Raw genomic sequence first — 20,580 nt, forward strand, 5'->3', positions numbered from 1 at the left:
GCGGTCGGGAAAGCCGAATTCACGCATGCACCATGGCGTGTTGATGAGAGCGCCGGCGCTGCCGAGGGTGGTAGTTGTGGCTACGAAGAGGGTGGGGAGGTGGCGGAGGGGAGGAAGAGAGAACATACTTGGGCGGGAAGTACAGTTTGCGATGAAAGAGAGTCAATTTTATTGAGATGGTTTCCAGGGGATGTAACTAGAGATCCCGACATATGAACTAAAACCAGCGTGGCAGTGCTGGCGGTCAACGTTTGTGCATCCACTAGTATACACTTAGCGAGCTAGAGACGAGGAGGATCGTCTCTAGTACGGCGGAGCGAAGCATCTAAACCACATGGCGACACTCTGCATACATGTAAGCCTAGCACAGTCACCGGGAGCGCACGTCGTGAAGCCCCTGTTCAACCGATGAGCCCACACGTTTGCGCAATATGCATCGGTGACACTTGGTACATTGCGAGCCGCGGGGCTGCTCTCTTATACATACACATATAAATTCCCATCCAAACCCGCCGCAAAACAAGAGGTATCTTCATGCGTAAGCCCAGAAACCCACCCATTCCACGCCTCGAAACCCAAAACAGTGTCGCATAAGCGCAGTAAGAACAGTATATACAAAAGACCCAAGAGCATCTTCATTCAGGCACCCCAGTCCCCGTGTCATCAGGAAGACCCAAGCCAAAGGCGCTGTCGCCGAAATATAACATGTCATGTGGGAGATATTCCAGATCCCATGGCATCATGTCAGCGCCGAGGACTGACATGTCCACTTCTTGCGAGTCAATGACCATATCGCCAAACGTCTGATCCGTTGGCGTGGGAAACGTGGCAAAACTTGATGAGAACGCCGACTGGGAGGATTGCTGTTGCTGAGGTGACAGAGTGTTGTTCGTCGGTACGGACATGGAGTTTCGAGCGAAGGATGTAGGTTGCAAGGGAAGACGAGAGCTATTTGGTGAAGAGGCTGAATATGGGGAATGCAAGTTGAGCAGTAGATCGGCATCTGAGACAAGGACCGGATCTGAGACAGATACAGTGTTGATGCTGGGGGCTAGCGGCGGCGGCGGCATTGTGCTCGAGTCGAATGAAACAAATGGAGTAGAGGGATTCAAAGGAGTCGGCTCGAACTTGGTAGCATCACTCGATAGCGTGGATGTAAGTGGTGCTAGGCCGTTTGTCCGGGGTGCCATTTTCGGTTGGAGTGGCTTGCTATCGCGAGCCTTGCCATTCTCCGAAGTGTACATTACGGCCACGTTCGTAGAAGGAGAGTTCATCGTGCCAGTGAGTGACCAACCGATTGCTGCAACTGCGTCAGTATTCGTACAGACCAGGCCAAACTTGGCGTACCTTGACTGGTGTTCATGGGAGACCCTGGTATAGGGGTCCTGGCTCCCTTCCGTATCGCAGCAGAGACCTTCACAGCGTCCACATCTATGTTTTGTGTTGTCAAGTAGGTGCCCCAACTCAGCTTTCGTCGCCACCCTGGGCTCGTAAAAGAAGGTTCTGGTCTGGGCACTTCTAGAGCGCTTTCCATTTCCTCTCTTGTGTAAAGCAAGGGGTCACCAACGCCCTTGGCTTTCTGGTCCAATACAGTCAAGATATATTTGACGCCTGCCCAATGCGTCTCAAGCGATTGCATAGCACGGTAACAACATTGATAGTTCTGATTAGCCGCGGAAGCGAGTAATGTGTGTTTAGCGGCCTGACTTTGTTCCCGTTTGATGGTTTGCGCACTATCATTCGGTGCCGGCGGCTTGTCGAAGCTCATATGGTCTAACGAGATGGGTTTTGATTTAAAAGAATCACTAGTCTCCAGCACGCTGGGGCTCATAGGACGAGAGGATGGATGCGAATTGGCCGAGTGAAGAGCGGTTTCCTTGAGAAAGGCGCAGGCTGCGATGTAGATGGGTTGACTAATGGGGTCAGCATATCAAGTCCGGGAAAGGCTTTCGTATGAAGATACCTCGTGAACGGATTTCCGACTCCAGTCTTGGTATCGATTAGATCCGTAAAGGAAAGAATGTCAGCCACAGTCTTCGCTGAAGACATGGACAAATCTCTGCTGTTCGAGGAAAGGGGGTGCGCATTGCCCTCAAAAGTCTTCAACAAAGTCGGCTGATGCAACAGGACGATGCAAGTGTGGAACCAACAGTGAAGGAGAAGAAAGTTGGTTCCTTGGTTGAGCTTCACATAGTGCTGGAAGTTCAGAGCGTTGAAGTGAAGTCTGGGCGAAAGATTTTGGTAGATGTCCGTCAAATGGTACTCCATCGTGTCGAGCTGAGAGCGAAGATCCGAGGTTATGTCTGACCGATCTTTGATACTGTTCAAAACATCCGTCACCCTGCCGTAGAGATGCACGATGCGGATCAGTGCTGGGAAAGGCAGGGGCCAACCCGAGGGCGGATCGACTTCGTTAAGGGAAGGAAACGAGATTTCGATGTCTCGGTCGCGCAAGGTGACAGGCCGGCCAGTTCCAGAGGACACAACCCGATCAAGAAAGAAGATAGCCCAGAAAGTATCCAGTCTTTCTTGTTCGACCGCGCGTTGCTCCTGCTCTTCGGGGACAGTACTCTCTTTTCGACGAGCTTCCGAGATGGATTGTGTTGAGCCACGAGTCACCGCAGGGTCGGTTCTGACAGACTTTGGCGTTGGGCCATCGCGTCCTTCGTACTTGAGTCCTTGAAGGGTTTGCATGCCTAGGTCCTGGGCCATTCGAATGGCGATGCCGAGATACATCCACAGTCCACTGTCGCGATTTGCACCGAACTCATCGTATGCTAAAAGCACGGCAGCTTGAACAACCGCAACATTAGGACAGGAGAAGCTGCACGATCCACACGATAAGCCCATACCTCAGACGACGAAATCAGTCTCAGGGGTGACTTACGTATCAGGTATGGCAGACTTCGCGCGTTGCGCAAAAGCTTGCCCATATTCTGAAGGATGGACCTTCGCTGGTTCCTTCTCGTCTTTGATTGGCTCCGAGCCTCCTGTCAACAATGGGTTGTTGGAGAAGCGAGCGGCGAGCGCGCAGACAGTGTCTACAAGGATGGCGTCTACTTGCTTTTCCTCGAGGTCACGCATGAAACGGTCCTTTTGGAGAAAGGGGAAGTTGCATCCGAGGTGGGTGAAGAATGTTTTGCATAGGTGGGTGATGAGTGGGCTGGGGGACATGGAAGATGTGTCGTATACGGGTATTTCTGTGGGTGTTCGAGATTCAGTGGGCGGAGGTGAGCCGACCGACGGTATCATGCCCGGCGAAGAGTCCACAGCTGGCCTGGTCAGCAATGATGAAGCGTCTGCAGTGCTGGACTTACGATCCGACGTAGTGTGACCTGTGCCGTGCTGCTTGCCTCTCACTTTGACGACCATCTGCTTGAAACCGGGCATAATGGCGGTGGGACCAAAGTAGCGGAAGTACGGCATACGATTGCGCGTGCTCAATGTCAATCCTGCAGTACCTAGCCGGTATCAGTCCCTGTGGTCCCCCAGCAATACGTCGATGACCATACCGTTGTCTTCATCCTGGCGTCGCAGGCGACGGGTGGGCGAGAAGTCGGAACTGTACGACGCACTCGAGGATTGCTGCGAGAGCTGGGGTCGCGAAGGCGGCGGGGGCGCGGCTTCCTGCTTGAGGGTGACGGCAGCAGCAGCGGCGGACGTGCTTTCCCTGCGCGCAGCCTTCTTGCCGTCCTTTGTCGCTTCGGTCGGGCTCGTATCGTCGCCGTAGCCGGCACATTGGTGTTTGTTCTGCGCGCAAGTTCCGCACACGGGCCGCTCACCTGGACATGCTGTTAGGATGCTCCTACGTAACCATCTTTTCCGGCGCGACAAACCGGAGCAGCGCGTCTTCTTGCGCCGGCAGGTCAGACACGCCGAGTTGATCCTGCGACGCTTTGCGTAGGGGCCCTCATGGTTGGTGACGAAGCGAATGGGCCGAGGTTGGGGCGGATTCGCAGAGGCGGTCGCGGGTGCTGGATTCATGAACGCAGGCGTTTGTGGTGCTTGCCAGAACTGCACCGAGCCCACCTGGGACAGTGGGGAGAGGTGGGGAAGGCCGAGACGCGAGGACGGTCCAGCGATGTCAGTTGCGGGGGATCGTGCGAGGGCTGCGGACGATCAGGCTGGGCAAACTTCCGAGGGCTGTTGGCATCGTCGCGAGAGGGTCTGGAGAGGACGGCACAGCACAAGGACCCGCGCTGTGTGGTTGCGAATCAGTCCCGTCTGGTGACTGGTTGGCCGTGCTATGGCTTGGAGCTTGCACCCGCAAACCCCAGAGTAGGGTGCTCAGATCGCCAGCTGGCCTAGCTGCCGGAGCTTTTCAGCAAAAGTCCACGCCCTACCAGCGCCTCGTCGCTCCTCATCCACTTCGACCCGTGTATTACTACTGTCCAATGGAGTCAGTCCGCCCTGCCTTGGCCACTCTGAGACTGACGGCAACCCGACGGGCGCCTCGTCCGCTGTACCATTGTCTGCACACGACCGCATCACGGCGCGCTACTCCGCTGCCTCATCCCTCCGTTCCTGGACCGCCGCCGGAGACGCCCACGCCCTCTCCGACGGATGCTCTCGACAGGGTCGCTAGGAAGAGGAAGCAGGCCGGGCTCCTGCAGCAGGCACGGGACATCAGAGCCGCTCCGTCCAAGCCCGGTAGTGCACTCGCAAAGCGCTTCTGGAAGGATGTAATTGTGAAGGAGGCAGATGGTACCATGTCTCCACCAGTGCACTTGAATCTGGGTTAACAATGCCAGGTGGACTACAGGTCTTCCTCGATAGCAGACCCGTGCGGACGCCTACGAAAGAGATACTCACCGTTCCCCCAACCAAGCACCAGCTCGCGACGGCCATTGCACTCGAGTGGGACCTCCTCGTGAGCGCACAGCAGGCCCTGAAGACGCACTACATACCCATGACATCGCTCGCCGCCCGCGCAAAGGACATTGAAAAGGCGGATGCTGGGGGCAACACAAAACCGCGCGAAGACATCATCCGCATGCTGATGCGCTATCTCGCCACGGACACACTGCTGTGCTGGGCCCCCGAAAAAGTGCTCCACGAGGTCCCTCAAGGTGGACTAACCCTCCGCGAGACGCAGGTGAAGCTTGCCACGCCCATCATTGCTTACCTGACGACGCACGTGTGGCCAGGAGTCGAGATCAAGCCGGTCCTGGAGCCAGACAGCATTATGCCCGTCTCGCAGCCCGACATGACGCGAGACGTGATTCACGGTTGGCTTACGGGTATCCCGTCGTTTGAACTCGCCGGTCTGGAACGCGCGGTACTGGCGTCCAAGAGTCTGCTGGTCGGCGTCAGACTGATCCACGAATGGGGCGAAGCGTTTGCGCAATCGCGGGAGGCTAATGGTGCGGGCCGCTTTGGAATCGAGGAAGCCGCCGAGGCAGCCAGCACTGAAGTGCGATGGCAAATAGGACAGTGGGGAGAAGTTGAAGACACGCACGACGTGGAAAGGGAAGACCTGAAGCGCCAGCTGGGAAGTGTCATCCTGTTGGTTGGTGGAGAGTCGTCGTGAATGCAGCAGACAAAGCGGAATTGTAAATAACGCGCCTGGTACAACTAGACGTATGTAGAACAGCGACACGCATTGCGCAGTCCGCCTTGCAATGTCGTGCCAAACCAGCACTGAAGTGTTTCGCGACACGGTGTCGTACCTGACTACGCGTGCCGCACCTCAGCTTACCAAACCTGTTCTTTGACATTCACGCGGGGCACGACTCGGGATTGCGGCTTGGGAGCTTAGGGACCCGGCCTCCACGCAGTCTGATAGGTCTAGGCCCAGCCCCGCTCTGCTGTTTGGGCGACTGTCGAGTTTCCGACCTTTCATAGACTACAAAGTCGCACAGGCACGCTGCTATTTCGTCGTTTGAGAGGCTGTTCGTGCGTGCGTCGTGAGGAGCACTCCCACTCATCTTACCACCAGCACGACCCGCAGCCTCGGCCTGGGGCTACCGGCGCCAGCATGGCGGAAGGGTATGTCCAAGCAATTTCCAAGCCGTCATCCCCGCAGCGGCTCGACGACACGTTTGGCTGCGCAGGGGATTCTCGGGGGGGCGCCCGCTGACGACATACATATATACAGACACAAGCGCTCCAAGTCGAGCAGCGTCAAGAACCTCCTGGGGAGAGTCTCTTCGAGAAACGACGTCACCGATCCCGAGGCGCTTCCAGAGAGCTCGTCGGTCACGTCGCTCAGCTCGCAGCAGCCCTCCTCGAGCTCGTCGCACCCGCATAACCACAGCCACCTGGGGCACTCTCGAAGTACCTCGTCAAAGCACCGGCCGCACCTCTCCGCCAGCATGTCTACCGTGAACACGCAGGACGCAAATGCGAATGGCCCCACTTCTCCAAGCTATGCGGCGTCCCCGCTCTCACCGACGCCCAAAGGTGCCTCCATCGAGCAGTCTGTAAAGCTGTTCCGCGTCTTCGAGTCGCTTCGCAACGGCGACACCGCTGCGATATCCAAGGCCATCAGGGAACAGGCCAACAACACTGCAGACAGCGACCAGAGCAGCACCTCGCTGACTCTTCCTAGCCGCACCGAGGGCACTACTATACTGCACCTGGCCATACAATGCGCAGAGGTGCCTGTCATTGAATTTGTGCTGTCGAATGCGACGCCTGGGCCTGACTCGGTCATCGATATCAACGGCCGTGACCGCGATGGCAACACAGCTCTGCACCTCGCAGCCACCCTCGGCCGCGCTCCTGTTGTGCGCATGCTGCTTGACAAGCCTGGTATCAATGATTCTATAACGAACTACAACGGACAGACCCCGCTGGACCTCGCCCGTACGCCCGAGATATTCCAGCAGTTGCAGCTGGCTCGATCCATATTCATCGACACGAACGTAAAGAAGGTACAACAACTGCTGGCTGACGGTGACATGGCGTCTCTGGAGAAGTTGCTTCAGGATGCGCGGATAAAAAGCACACTTGACGTGAACGGCGGGGAGCTGGTGACTGACCCCGTTGTTGTGGAAGCCGGAGGTACTCTTCTGCACGAGGCCGCGAAGAAGAAAGATGTGAAACTGGCACAGCTGCTCCTTCTCAATGGAGCTGACCCTTTTCGGCGAGATCGCAAGGGCAAGCTCCCTCAGGACTACACCAAAGATGACCGGACTCGTGCGATCCTGAAGCGCTCACCTGCTGCCGCTGCCGCGCAAAGGGGAATACAAGAGAAGACGATCCTTGCGGGAGCAGGTCCGCAAGCCGGAGCCGCTCCCGAAAGTGGCATGGGTGCGAAGGAGTCGCGTGAGATGAAGGGCTACCTCAAGAAGTGGACCAACTACACTAGCGGGTACAAGCTGCGATGGTTTGTTCTAGAAGATGGTGTGCTGAGCTACTACAAACACCAAGACGACACGGGCACTGCATGCCGTGGCGCCATCAACATGCGCATAGCGAAGCTTTACATGGACCCGCAGGATAAGCAACGTTTTGAAATACAGGGCAAATCGTCCGTCAAGTATCATCTCAAGGCCAACCATCAGGTCGAGGCCAAAAGGTGGTACTGGGCGCTGAACAACGCCATCCAATGGTCCAAGGATGAAGCACGGGAAGAAGTAAAGCGCACCCAGCATGACCAGGAGGCGTTGGCACAAGCCAAAGTAGAGGCACTTGACAAGCGACTGACCAAGGAAGGTGACAGCGGAAGCGTTGCTAGCTCCAAGGTCACAGGCTCGCGGTTTCTGGCTCCTACGACGTCGCTTGGGGTGCCGTTGACCAGCCAGGAAACGGCGTCGCGTTCAGGCCAGAGTGTGATTGACGATGGGCCAGACAGTACCTACGACCCTAGCGTAGCTGGCAACGAGCTCGGGAAGATGGTCAGTCATGTCGGCACGGCCACTGTGGAGGGTGACGCCGACGATGATGAAGATTATGGCGATGACACGAGCAGTCACGAAGTAAGACCCCAAAGCAAGGATGCTTTCAATATCACCGCACAGTCCGCGAAGCTCCAGCTTGACCTTCTTGAACATGTGTCCACCGCGCTGCAACAGGAAAAGACGAAAAACCCGACATTGCAAATTTCAGATCCGATGATGCTGCAAGCGCTTTCCTCGTATGAGTCAGCGGTGGGCAATCTGAAAGGACTGATTGGGGACTTATTGCGCATATCGCGAGATCGTGATGCTTACTGGCAATATCGACTAGATAGGGAAGCTAACGTGCGCCGGATGTGGGAAGAGAGCATGGCTAAGGTTGCCCGCGAACAGGAAGAGCTTGAAAACCGGATAGGGGAAGCGGAAACCAAACGGCGAAAGACGAAGCGAGCTCTACGAGAGGCTTTGGAGGATTACCAGGTCGGTGGCGCGAGAAGTTTATCCAAGGGCTCAGACGATTTTGTCGAAGCCGAAGAGGACCAAGCGCCGTTGAAGTCGCAGCCTAGCTCGCAAGCGTTGCGGAGAAAGGCCACCCTTGCTAACATCGCTGCGGACATGTCTGGATCCGACTCGGAGGACGATGAGGAATTCTTCGATGCTGTCGGTGCCGGTGAAGTCGAGGTCGTCGAGATGCCCGTCGCAACGCCAGATGCTGATTCAAAGGAGGCGCCCCTTGCTTCTAGTGGTGATTTATTTGAAAGCAAGCATGCAGATGTTGCGAAAGGCTTCGTGGGATATGAAGGTGGTGTGCGGAAGAAGCTGGCCATGGACGATGATAACAGACCGAAGATCTCGCTTTGGGTAAGCAGACTATCTTGAACACCTTTTCCCGAAGCTAATTCCATCACAGGGCATTCTCAAGTCCATGATCGGAAAAGATATGACAAAGATGACGCTTCCGGTCTCTTTCAACGAGCCAACGTCTCTCCTTCAGCGTGTTGCGGAAGACATGGAGTACACCGATCTCATTGACATTGCCGCCGAACGTGCCGACTCTACTGAACGCCTACTTTACGTAGCTGCATTTGCTGCTTCGGAATACGCCTCAACCATTGGACGGGTGGCAAAGCCGTTCAACCCTCTTCTTGGTGAGACTTACGAGTACGCTAGACCTGACAAAGGCTATCGTTTTTTCATTGAGCAAGTCAGCCATCATCCACCTGTTGGTGCTGCTTATGCAGAGTCAAGGAAGTGGGATTACTATGTAAGCTTCGGACATTCTCATTTCCAATGGCAACCGCTTGCTGACGCACAATAGGGCGAGTCCGCAGTCAAGTCCAAGTTCTACGGCCGATCCTTCGACATCAACCCGCTCGGAACCTGGTTCCTGCGTCTCCGACCCACAGCAACCGGCGGCAAAGAGGAACTCTACACCTGGAAAAAGGTCACGTCCTCCGTCATCGGCATCATCACTGGCAATCCCACCGTTGACAATTACGGCCTCATGGAGATCAAGAACCACACCAGCGGCGAAGTCTGCCAGCTCGACTTCAAACCCCGCGGCTGGAAAGCCTCGTCCGCCTACCAAGTCATCGGGAAAGTGCTTGATGCAGAGGGTAGAGTAAGATGGAGCGTAGGCGGCCGCTGGAACGACAAGATTTATGCACGCTTCACGCCTGGGTTTGAAGACGCCGATATTGACAAGGGCGGGAGCAAACATGCCAAGCACGACGATAATAAGGCGTTCCTCGTGTGGCAGGCGCACACACGTCCCACAGGCATCCCATTCAACCTCACTCCCTTCGTCGTTACCCTCAACGCCGTCGACGAGCACCTGCGCCCCGTCGTCGCGCCGACAGACACCCGTCTCCGGCCCGATCAGCGCGCCATGGAAGATGGCGAGTACGACCTCGCTGCTACGGAGAAGAACCGCGTCGAAGAAAAGCAGCGCGCGACGCGGAGAAAGCGGGAGGCGCACGGTGAGGAGTTTGTGCCTAAGTGGTTCTCCAAGGGGAGATGCGACATCACGGGTGAAGAGTACTGGGAATTCAACCACAATTATTGGAATGTGAGGCATGATGTTTCGCAGAAGAAGACGCAGTGGGAGGAGCATGGACTGGAGGATATTTTCTGAGATGCGTAGGGATCCTTTAAAGTTGATGCTGTCCATGATTCACTTGAGCTTGATGGCTGTATTGAGGAGGGAAGCTTGTGTATATGGGATAGTACATCGGATGTGATTTTGTAATCTTAGCGTATGTGTAATGAGGATGTCTGCTCACTTCTATTTGAGTGTGTTGCGGAGATCACGCTCTCTTAAGAAAAGATTGACGTGTAATGTGACTATCGATTACGGACTGTATCGAACCCGTACTCTAAAGCTTCAGTCTCATCTGCATCCGTACCTTGAGGTGGGTCAACCCGACCGCTATCCTACCGTGAGCCATCCATGTTCATCTCCGCAATCCTCCTTGCCGGCCACTCTTTACCCGCATACCTCTTCCTCTGCTCCACCGAAAACTTCCCCATAAGCGGCGGCTGACAGCGCTTCGACGGCCCAGCTAAACATCTTGGAGCACCGATAAGCTCATCTCCATCGCGCAGGAGACCAGACTGCGGAGGCTTGGGTCGCGGGACCTCCAGCTTATACTGCAGCGGCGGATCACCCAACTTCGTCGTCCTCCTTTCTTCAATCTCTTCCACGTCAACATTTACGAACCATCGCCTATCTCTGTACAGCGCCTTCTTCCACTCCACAACAACGCGCACCTTATCGTCCTCATCTACGTCCACCCACCTACCGCCCCCTTTGCCTTTACCACTAGGCACAAACTTTTTCGGTTTGACCTGATACTTTTCCGGATTCGCGTGCACTAACCAACCCGTCATCCAATTCGTCTGGGATTCCTTTTTCTCGCGGGCTATGGCTTCTTCATCTGTCTCTTGGTGCTCGTTTCCGATGTAGGCGTAGCCTCGCGCTTGGCCGATGATGAGTTCTGTTTCGTTGATGTCGAGGTGGTATTCATTGGTTATACCCGATGCGTCTTTGTAGTTGATCGGAACGCTGATGGTGTCAGCGGTGTCTGTCTCGTCGCCTGTGTTGAGGTCTTCGTCCCCCTCGATCTCTTCATTGTCGTCAACGTCAATTGGGGCGTCTTGTCCATTTTGTGAAGCGTCGTTAGCGCTTGTAATTGGCGACGCCGATCTGTTGAGGTCGGTCTCGAAGGAGCTGCGGGCGGGGGTGCTTCGGGCTGGAGAGACGGAGGCGTGCGAGCTCTGGTCGCCTCCAAGACATGGAACTTTCTCTGCGTTCGCTGTCGTGTATTGTGCTTTCTTGAGAGATCTAGTTGATGATGGTCGCTTCTCTTCACTAGGTACACGCTGTGAGGCATCTATGCGTGGAGATGACGAGCCTAACCTGGTGATCACATTGTAGACATCGATGTCGTACTTGGGGAGGAAATCTCCTCTGCTCTCCGCTGAGTCGGCTTCGGGGGGTTGTTCCATTGCTTGCAGCGGCAACAATGCATCAGAACTAGGCCGCTTCGGCATCGTGCTTCTATGAAAATTGAGTGTACTGAGTATGTGCGTAGCTCATTGTTATGCAAAAGGTCCGTACTGGAGTCAGCGTTGCCGTCGCTGCGATGCAAATAATGAGGATTCAATGCAACGGGCGTGCTCACCAGACGGCGTGCGTTGGTAAAAAAAACCGTAGGCAAGGGATAGAAAAACGCTTTTATGCTCTGTGAGGGGAATACGGTTGCAGTAAGAATGCGATGTTGAAGTGCGGTACGACCCCAAGCGAACCGTGGATAGCGATGTGTTGAAGGGAAGACAACTGCTGGACGCTCGATCATTGTGTGCCACGCTGCCGTCCGATAGAAATTATAGATCAGGCGCAAGTCCGGCTGGTTGTGGTAGGTACGATATCGAATGCAGGAGCAATCCTTAAGCCGCTGCGAAGACGTATCAAAGCCTCGGGGCGTTTATTGTCGTACAAATTTTGCATTCTGAACAATTTCGTTGTCTCCGGAGATCCTGATATACTCGTTCTGTACAGCTGGGCAGATATAGGGCACTGCTTCGCGTGTCCATAGTGTTAATAGGACGATCTGCCTCACTATCAGCAAGAGTTCAACGTGATGTCTGACTTGTACTAACCTAGAAAGCACGCAGATGTCCCGTGCGTGCCAACGTTGGAAACCCAAACCAATGAACAGTACACAATGGATGAAGGCGTGGATGGATGAGCATAGATTGACTATCAACGCTCCAGAAGGCGGCCGTTAGATACCTACTGCACAAATTAACAATCTGCTGTCGAATCCTTGATCATACGCCTGCAGAACACTTAGAAGAAACTTGGAAGACAAAATGCAAATGCTCGCTATAGGAATATCTAACGCTTCTCTGGGACAAAATCAATCTGAATGGTATCGTGCTGAGCCGCAAATGCGAAAAGCTTAAGACGCGACGTAGTAGACCACAAACCCCACAGAGTACGCCGACTCCACCACCCATGCGCAAGACTGGAAATTTTCCTGTAATGAACTACCGGGAGATCGCTGTTTTGTATACCTCCAGATAATATATCTTCGAATCATAATGAAACTTTTCCCCCTAGTACTCCCAAGATTGGCGTGGCTGGGAAATGCTGCCGTAACCTTGCTGCGGCTCATCCTCTTCGAGTAAGCTTTCCATTATGCTGTCGGCTTCAGTATTGGTCACAGTGATGGCGTCTTCATCTTGCAACACCTTCTGCATGCGATAAGTCTGCACAGTGACATAGGTGACCAGCGCTACTCCGACAACGAACGCAGCAACAGCCAAGAAGACGTTGACTGGCACAGGATTTCCATGGAAAGCTGTCTTTGTCAAAGCGGCGATGCCTGTCTGTGAAAGGTTGATGATGCCCGAAAAGAAAATAATAGTCCCGTAAACGCGGCCAAAGGTGGCATAGCCAAAGACCTTGGTGGCGTAATCGGACATGGCGGAATAGTATAGAGGGCGGAGAGCAACGAACAGTATGACGTTAACATAACCTGCCCATAGTGCAGCTACCGAGCCTACGATGCCGATGACTGTGATAATGACTAAGATGAGAAGCAGCACGCCAGGCACGCTTACGTTGTCAAGCAGCATGCCAAGGAACGGCGTGCTGATGACGCCACCAATGGGAAGGGCCCAGTCAAAGAAATCGTTGATACGGGTTGCGAGCTCGATAGACCCCAGCATGTAGAGATATTGTTCTCTGACAGTGGCAATGAAGTAGTTCATTCGGATCATCTGTAGGACCGTGAGAAGCGTGAGGAGGTAGAACCACGGGGTCATCATCTGCTCATTGGCAGGCTTGTTGTGCAGAGCACCCCAGACACCAGCGGCATCTTGCCGATGCTCTTCTTTTTCTTCGCGCCTCCTTCGCCGGTCAGGAGAACCGACAAGCTTGTCAAGCTTTTGCTGTCGCCGCCTACGCCGAGTGCTTCGCATCTTGCGGCGTCTCCAAATCTCATCGTCGGACAGCTCGTCGTCTGAGGAATGGACATCGCGCATTGCATCTTCAGCGTGATCCAATTTCTGCTGCAGCTGTCCTGGAGTCTTGTAGCTCTCAGTGGGTAGGAAAGTCAGCTGTGCAAGGAGGATCGCAACAGGCACTAAGAGGTAAGCAAGGAAGAAGTGCTGCGGTTTGAAGGCACGGTCGGTAGCATCGTAGATCAATCGTGCAATCAAGAAAATGGCTGCCGAAGCGTCAAAAGCACCCGTCACTAGTGCGACTACACATGTGTTAGTCCTGATGAGTAGTGTGATATGCGTGTCGTGGGTGACTTACCGATAGTGCCTGCATATTTGGGAAAGGCATTTGCGATCTGGAAAGAAGGCAGAAAGATGAAGTTACCCCCAAGCGCAAGGAAGAAGTTACCGATGGTGTATCCGTCAAATTCATCAATCTGGAAAGCAAGGCTCATGAGGATGCTGCCGGCAGCGAGACAAGCACATCCCAGAAGAAAACATAGTTTCGGACCATAGCGATCAAGCAAGGCGCCCACGGGTAGTGCAGAGAGATTGGCGGTTGTAGAGGCAAGCGAGAAGAAGAAGTTGAGTCGCAGATCTTGCTCGAAGCATACTTGGACACCTTTCTCCAACTCTTCCGGTGTGCATAAGTCTTGGTAGACGCCCTCCTGGATCAGAATGGGCTTGAGTGCGGCGAATCCGAAGACTATGCCACTTGCGAACCAACAGGCGACTACTGTTGTGATTACCTGAGCTGTGTCACGGGGTCAGGGTGAATCTTGGTAGTGACGGACGGGGGAATCTTGTACGCACCAATACGCTTCGCCGTGGGAACAGTGTACTGGGTCACACCGCCATAATCTTCGACTGTATCTTCGGGCTTCTTCAAGAAGTCGTAACTCGCAAGGCGGCGTATCGACTTTGTGCTGTCGAAGCCGCTGCCGAGGGAAAGACGGCGTTCGGAACGCGCGATGGACTCTGCTCGCTCTAGCGGGGGAAGGAAGAGGTCGACTAACGCCTCGTCTCGATCCTGGCCTACCAATTGAGAGACATGCTGCACGAGAGACATGGAGGCTCGGCGGCGAGAGGCGGCGGCGGTGGAGTCGTCCGAGGTGCAGTCGAAGGGGACGCAGAAGTCGAGGAAAAGACGGCAAGAGAGAGATTATATTGAGCAAAAGAACCTGGCGAGACCCTGGTTGACCGACGAGTAAGTTTAGCCCCGATCCTCGGTCACGCGCAGGTCAATCGAACGAAGGCAGCTTGCGCGGCCAGCGAGCATGTGAAGTTGTTGGGATTCCCAAGGCGCCGCTGATGTGCACGCACACGATGCTGAGGAGCTGCGCTGTCTACGCTGCTCGATTGTTCTCGAAACTTGTGCAGTCGACGCTATCGTTGCAACACATGGCCTGATTGGAAGCGGCCATGCATTGACCACCGACGCCATCCGATCGACGATGACGCCCCCACACGGATCCCACCAACCCTCTGCGACGAGGCCGTGGCGCTGAGGAACGGGTGGTGCGGACTGGTGCCTCCGGACAACGACGACGTGGTTCGCTGGAGGGACCGTTGCAGTCGGGTGGATGCTTGCATGTCCCCATCAACATCCCAACTTGAATGCACACGTCGTCTTCACATTGCACATACTTCACGACAGACTTCCACAATGGAACGCATGGCCCAGCGTTCCATGGATGCGCGCCTGCTGGCGACCAGCGCCCTTCTCAACCCAGATACCAGAACGCGAACAACCACATCCATAGCAAACCATGTCCTTCCTCAAGCATCTCTTACCGGCCTCAGATGAGCTACCCAAACCCCAGCTAACGCTCAACCGACATCAACCAAACACGCAGCTTACGTCAAATGCCGAACCCGAACCACGTGTTACGTTCGGTCAGATCAGGAAGGCGCTGTATGATCCCGACGATGAGAACCATCCATACGATCCCGGAGCGAAACATCGGGTTACCAACGTCCTTATAGTACCAGATTCCGACATCTCCCCAGATGCGATAACGGTTGAAGATGTTTTGCGTGCAACAAGAGACTTCCTCGCTGCTGAGACCTTGGCGCAGGAGCAATCCCGTGCTGCTTCGAAGCCAGAATTTGTCTTCGAGAAGATAATCTGCCACCCTAAGGGGAAGGATCTGCCTCAGTTCAGCACAGCCTATGAGTTGAGGAACGTTAACCATGGAAGTGAATCTACGATACCGATAAGGAATTTGGGCATGGCCGTTGACCTGGACATGTTGAAGAGGATACGGGCAGGGAAGGGCCCTCGGCCGTTCAAGGCAGAAGATCTGGTCGAGAGGCTGCGTCTGGAACCCAGACCTTGTCTGAGTTCCGAGGAGTTTCCGTACAATGAGGAGACCTACGACGAGCTCCTGACCGTGCTTCGAACATGGAATATGCATGTTGGAAATAACCCAAGTTGCACCCACACGCGACAAGGATTGCTTGATGCTCTCAAATCACGATGCCGGCTGATAGACGAAGTCGAAAAGGGACATCAAGACGAGAACCTTCTCGAGCAGCAGACTTTGTGTCTGCGTCAGACTCTTCACGCATACCGGCCCGAATTGAAGAGCTTTGAGGATCAGAATGTTATCCATCAGTTGATCATTATGATTGCGAATCAAGGCATCGCCATACCGGGTCTGGATAATGAGATGAGAGACCAAGCCGTGGAGATACTCTTCAGGGAGTACCGCTCGAGGCTATATCTTGGCACGGAACACTCCGCGAGGAGAGATCGACTTGACGCAGAAACCGAACGAGCGAAGCTTCAAGAAGACGACACTGAAGTGCAAGAGTTGGTGAAACAGAGGAGACAGCTTGATAAAGAGAGTTGCAACCAAGCCTCAGAGGAAGTGCGGTCCGCCATCAGAATTGCTCGAACTTGCCTGTGCGAGAAGGTCTTGAATGGACTCCAGTCTCTAACGGAGCAGCAAGCAGGCCAGAAGTGGGCCGCATGTAGCATAGCAAAAGCCCCAGCTTCGGCAATCGCGCAGAGCTGCATTGAGGATGGCGACGCGGTAGAGGGCATGCTCCCGGATTGGGATATCGACCACGCCTTGAAAAGTGTAATCGAGCGTCTGCACAAGATGAATCGCCTGGGCAGTGACAACGCTAGGCTTGTCACGAAACTCGCGGGCCTTGATGTCCCGAAGAGCGAGCGAAAGGCTGTCATGGAGCGACGACGGAATGATGCCAGGACTCCATATATCATGATGGAGGTTGCCAATCAGAGCTCGCAATTGCAGGGGATGTCGCAGCGCGTCCTTCTGCGTATGGACGAGCTAGACGACACCTTCGATGGCGTCCTGGACGCAGGCAGGGCCAGCTCCCATGCGCATAACACGCTGTTGGCGAGAGTAGACGAAGATGACCTGTACCACAGTGAAGAGAAGTCTTATCTAGTCAAAGAGCCCCGGGCTATAGTAAGTGGTGGTCAAGAGGTTGTCAAAGCGGGAGGTGCGATGGTTGGCGAAGGAGACCGCGGGAAATGCTGGAATCATTGCAAGAATCAGTAGTGTATCGTGTAATTGAAATATTCTGTTGCACGCCGCAGTCGTAATAAGCTTCGCCTGCAGACGGAGCTGCATTCGTCGCTCGTTTGGCGACGATGCCACCCAAGTAGACACCCGCCAGGTTTGTGTGAGCTGTACGTGAGGTGTCGGATTGGCGCTCATCGCGTGAAGCCGGCCGTGTGGCATCGCACGTCCTGGTGGCTGTTCTTCCGCGCGACATTGCAGAGTAAAGATTGCAATATCGAAGGGAGGATGCTCGGAAGTCGAAGGCGTGGTGTACCGGATGCCACGCGCTAGCAGCGAGCGCCTTGAATGGTTCGCTCGCGGTTGGCCGGGTGTCGGAAATATCGGGAATTCACGGGCGCGATCCAATCAGGCTTAGGCCCAAATAACAACTTTTCCTATCTGCTTCCCATCGACCAAGCTGTCGTCAATCCTCCATCAACACCACCCTCTCCACTCCGTCCTTTCTTCTCCATCTCGCCGCCGTCGTCACAATGTCTGCCCAGGCTCCCCCCTCGTCTACCGGCTCCACGAAGCTTGACGCCATCAAGGCCACCGCCGCGGCTGCTGCTCCGGGCGCCCCCAAGGGCCTTGACCTCTACTCCAGATTCGCCTTCGCTGGTGCCGTCTGCTGCGCTGTCACCCACGGTGGCTTCACCCCCGTCGATGTGTACGTCTTCCGCGCCCGTGACACGCCCGGGCGAGCGCCAATTGCTGCCCGTCGGGTTGCGCCCCTCTGTCGCAATCGAGCGCCAAATTACTAACATTGTCGCAGCGTCAAGACGAGGATACAGCTCGACCCCGCCACCTACAACAAGGGCCTCATAGGCAGTGGTAGACAGATTCTCGCCAACGAGGGTTTTGGCGCCCTCTGGACCGGTGTCGGCCCTACCTTCGCTGGTTACTTCCTCCAGGGTGCCTTCAAGTTCGGCGGATACGAGTTCTTCAAGCAGCAGTGCATCAACCAATTCGGTTATGAGGCTGCCTCCAACAACCGCACCGCTGTCTACCTCGCCTCCGCTGCTACTGCCGAGTTCTTCGCCGACGTTGCTCTCTGCCCGCTCGAGGCCACCCGTATCCGTCTCGTCTCTCAGCCCACCTTCGCCAACGGCCTTGTCGGCGGTTTCTCCAAGATCTTGAAGAATGAGGGTGTCGGCGCTTTCTACTCCGGTTTCGGTCCCATCCTGTTCAAGCAGTATGTGACATGATTGGTTGAGTCTCTAACAGCTCTCTGACAAATCGCAGGGTTCCCTACACCATGGCCAAATTCGTCGTCTTCGAGAAGGTCTCCGAGGCCGTCTACCGCCAGGTCGACAAGAGCAAGGCCTCCAGCGGCATGCAGACCACCATCAACCTTGGTTCCGGTCTCATCGCCGGTTTCGCTGCCGCCATCATCTCTCAGCCTGCCGACACCATGCTTTCCAAGATCAACAAGACCCAGGGTCTCCCTGGAGAGGGCACCATCTCCCGTCTCGTCAAGATTGGCGGTGAGCTCGGTCTCCGTGGCTCCTTCGGTGGTATTGGTGCCCGTCTCTTCATGGTCGGTGGTATCACCGCCGGACAATTCGCTATCTACGGTGACATCAAGAAGGGTACGTACATCCGACTAGAACATAACTCCTTGCTGACACCCTCTAGCTCTCGGGGCCACAGGCGGGGTAGAAATCTCGAAATAGAAGATATATCTGGTGGACCGGTGGTAGCGATGATACCAAGACAGCCGTGAAGCTTTTTGCGGGCTTCCGAACAACGTGAAAAAGTAATGATCTGTCTTTGTACCTTTCTCTTGCATATGGATTGCATAGGTTTCTTTTTTAGCTTCATGTGTTTGCGTATTTGCAGTCATAGATTTTCTGCGTTCCCGCTAGACGACGGACAAGCGGGCCATGTAACAGTACGAGTGGTTAGGAACCAGCTGCACAATAGACGGAAATCCCTGATCCTTTAACCCGGATGCCATTGCTGGATGCATTGTGGGTCAAATGAACCCTGGAAACCCTGAACCCAGAAGCTCAATTTCAGACATAGCAGCCTAACCCGTGAGCGCCCACTTTCAGGGAGTTAATACTCCAACCAAGACAACGTGATAGCCCTACAAAGCCTCCTACCAGACCATCTCCGGTGACCTGCCCTCGTTACGACTACCGCAAGCTGTTTGGCTGATCTAATTTCCGCGGGAGTACATTGTATGGCGGCCCGGCAAGTTGAAGTGGTACTTTGATGGGATGGACTGTTAGAGACAAGTGTTTTTAAACGAGCGGAAGAGTGCAGAAAGTGCCATTTGGTTGCCATACGACCAAATAGATGATGAAGTTCCTATTTACGAAAAAGATAAGATGAAGTGACAGTCCTATCACCATCTCGCCTCGTTCTGCCACGGTCTGCAGGCGCCGAAGAAGTAAATTGGTACCTCGATGCCATTCGCGTCTTTTTTCGTCAAGGTCCGCCACTATGACCTCATATGCTCTCTGCGCTCTTCTGAGTCCGTAACAAAATCTTTCAAAGTATCTTGACAGCCGCCAAATTGGTACTCGCAAAGGCGATCTAAAGGAACGAGAAATCACATCAGCTGGTGAACCCTGAGGTCCGCATCGTCTTTGGCACAAGCGCGCACATGCCGCCGCAGAATGAAGTTTTGTTACGTCCATACCACAGAAATGGCAGTCACAAGTGCCTGGGAGAGGCTCCTGTTCAGGTGGGAAGTTGTCTATGTTGTGACTCACAGGTAACCATTCGCGCGCTCAAGTCGGCTTCGTTAGTGGCGCGTTGCATCTCAGCAATCAAGGCGTTGTACGCGGAGACACCTTTGCGGTAGACGCAATTTCGGATGCAGCCACGGGCCCTCGAATCCAACGTAGAGCCATGACTGCGGTGTCCTTACCACCAGACGTATCGCACTGCTTATTATCTGTTGCATATAGTTCGGCAGCGTCAGCGTGATCTATAGCGTCTTCTATGCCTCTATGCCTCTTCTATGAGGTCCTTGATATCATCGAACAGGTCGTCGTCATCGGCGTCGAGGCTTGTATCTGGGTGCATGAGTTCCAAGGCTTTGTTGATAATTTCGTCGCTACGGGGCGTCTCGGTCTCCTCGTCCCCGGAAACGAACAGCGAAAAACCTTCTTCTTCATCTTCTTCATCTTCTTCATCTTCTTCATCTTCTTCATCTTCTTCATCTTCTTCATCTTCTTCATCTTCTTCATCTTCTTCATCTTCTTCATCTTCTTCATCTTCTTCATCTTCTTCATCTTCTTCATCTTCTTCATCACGTCGCAGTTCGGCTGTCTTGAAGTGAGTCCTATGTTCGACCTTCAAGATTCGCCTTTGTACCGAAAATGGCGTATCCCTGTACTTCTGATGCGTCTTGTTGAACTGATCCCACAAAGGATCTCCCGCTCGGAACGCCGCTGCCAGACTTGCGTGATGTTGGCGGATTGCTGTGCGGAGGGCTTCGATCGTTGCATGGGCAGCCCGTGCCTCGCTGTCGTTCAGTGCCTCCTGGTTGCCTGCCTCTGAGCTGGCAATCGGCGCAGTCGTATTTCGTTCGAGAGAAATGCTCGTCTGAACGATAACCGGCCTTGAGGGTAGGTTGCGAAATAGTGCAGGAAAATCGACCGTTAACATCTTAGATTGGTATTCCCGGTAGGCTCTACTGCCTGAATGTCTCATAAGAAAATCTTCGAGTCGTGTTTGTC

General features: G+C 54.4%; 8 protein-coding genes across 8 annotated transcripts; 4 read left to right on the forward strand and 4 right to left on the reverse strand.

Moving 5' to 3' along the window:
- Positions 1–635: 635 nt before the first annotated feature.
- Positions 636–3,984, reverse strand: N0V89_000887 (uncharacterized protein; the record flags this gene model as incomplete). The annotated part of the gene is made up of 7 exons (XM_056209705.1): positions 636–1,300; positions 1,348–1,913; positions 1,964–2,824; positions 2,888–3,272; positions 3,318–3,461; positions 3,513–3,782; positions 3,837–3,984. 7 exons carry the CDS (start codon positions 3,982–3,984, stop codon positions 636–638), a joined length of 3,039 nt encoding a protein of 1,012 aa, XP_056076527.1.
- Positions 3,985–4,394: 410 nt separating this feature from the next.
- Positions 4,395–5,530, forward strand: N0V89_000888 (uncharacterized protein; the record flags this gene model as incomplete). Its single annotated transcript, XM_056209706.1, has 2 exons — positions 4,395–4,704; positions 4,752–5,530. The coding sequence occupies 2 exons, from the start codon at positions 4,395–4,397 to the stop codon at positions 5,528–5,530; spliced, it is 1,089 nt and encodes a 362-aa protein (XP_056076528.1).
- Positions 5,531–6,314: 784 nt separating this feature from the next.
- N0V89_000889 (uncharacterized protein) lies at positions 6,315–9,975 on the forward strand (the record flags this gene model as incomplete). The annotated part of the gene is made up of 3 exons (XM_056209707.1): positions 6,315–8,702; positions 8,752–9,105; positions 9,160–9,975. 3 exons carry the CDS (start codon positions 6,315–6,317, stop codon positions 9,973–9,975), a joined length of 3,558 nt encoding a protein of 1,185 aa, XP_056076529.1.
- A 299-nt stretch (positions 9,976–10,274) lies between these two features.
- Positions 10,275–11,348, reverse strand: N0V89_000890 (uncharacterized protein; the record flags this gene model as incomplete). The annotated part of the gene is made up of 1 exon (XM_056209708.1): positions 10,275–11,348. The coding sequence occupies one exon, from the start codon at positions 11,346–11,348 to the stop codon at positions 10,275–10,277; it is 1,074 nt and encodes a 357-aa protein (XP_056076530.1).
- Positions 11,349–12,461: 1,113 nt separating this feature from the next.
- On the reverse strand, positions 12,462–14,418 carry N0V89_000891 (uncharacterized protein; the record flags this gene model as incomplete). Its single annotated transcript, XM_056209709.1, has 3 exons — positions 12,462–13,612; positions 13,669–14,103; positions 14,163–14,418. The coding sequence occupies 3 exons, from the start codon at positions 14,416–14,418 to the stop codon at positions 12,462–12,464; spliced, it is 1,842 nt and encodes a 613-aa protein (XP_056076531.1).
- A 700-nt stretch (positions 14,419–15,118) lies between these two features.
- N0V89_000892 (uncharacterized protein) lies at positions 15,119–16,885 on the forward strand (the record flags this gene model as incomplete). Its single annotated transcript, XM_056209710.1, has 1 exon — positions 15,119–16,885. One exon carries the CDS (start codon positions 15,119–15,121, stop codon positions 16,883–16,885), a length of 1,767 nt encoding a protein of 588 aa, XP_056076532.1.
- A 494-nt stretch (positions 16,886–17,379) lies between these two features.
- MIR1 (mitochondrial phosphate carrier protein) lies at positions 17,380–18,561 on the forward strand (the record flags this gene model as incomplete). The annotated part of the gene is made up of 4 exons (XM_056209711.1): positions 17,380–17,555; positions 17,661–18,080; positions 18,131–18,477; positions 18,524–18,561. 4 exons carry the CDS (start codon positions 17,380–17,382, stop codon positions 18,559–18,561), a joined length of 981 nt encoding a protein of 326 aa, XP_056076533.1.
- Positions 18,562–19,846: 1,285 nt separating this feature from the next.
- On the reverse strand, positions 19,847–20,509 carry N0V89_000894 (uncharacterized protein; the record flags this gene model as incomplete). Its single annotated transcript, XM_056209712.1, has 1 exon — positions 19,847–20,509. One exon carries the CDS (start codon positions 20,507–20,509, stop codon positions 19,847–19,849), a length of 663 nt encoding a protein of 220 aa, XP_056076534.1.
- Positions 20,510–20,580: the final 71 nt, after the last annotated feature.

Source organism: Didymosphaeria variabile (genome assembly GCF_027946475.1).
Source record: "Didymosphaeria variabile strain IMI 356815 chromosome Unknown scaffold_1, whole genome shotgun sequence".
NCBI lineage: Eukaryota > Fungi > Ascomycota > Dothideomycetes > Pleosporales > Didymosphaeriaceae > Didymosphaeria > Didymosphaeria variabile.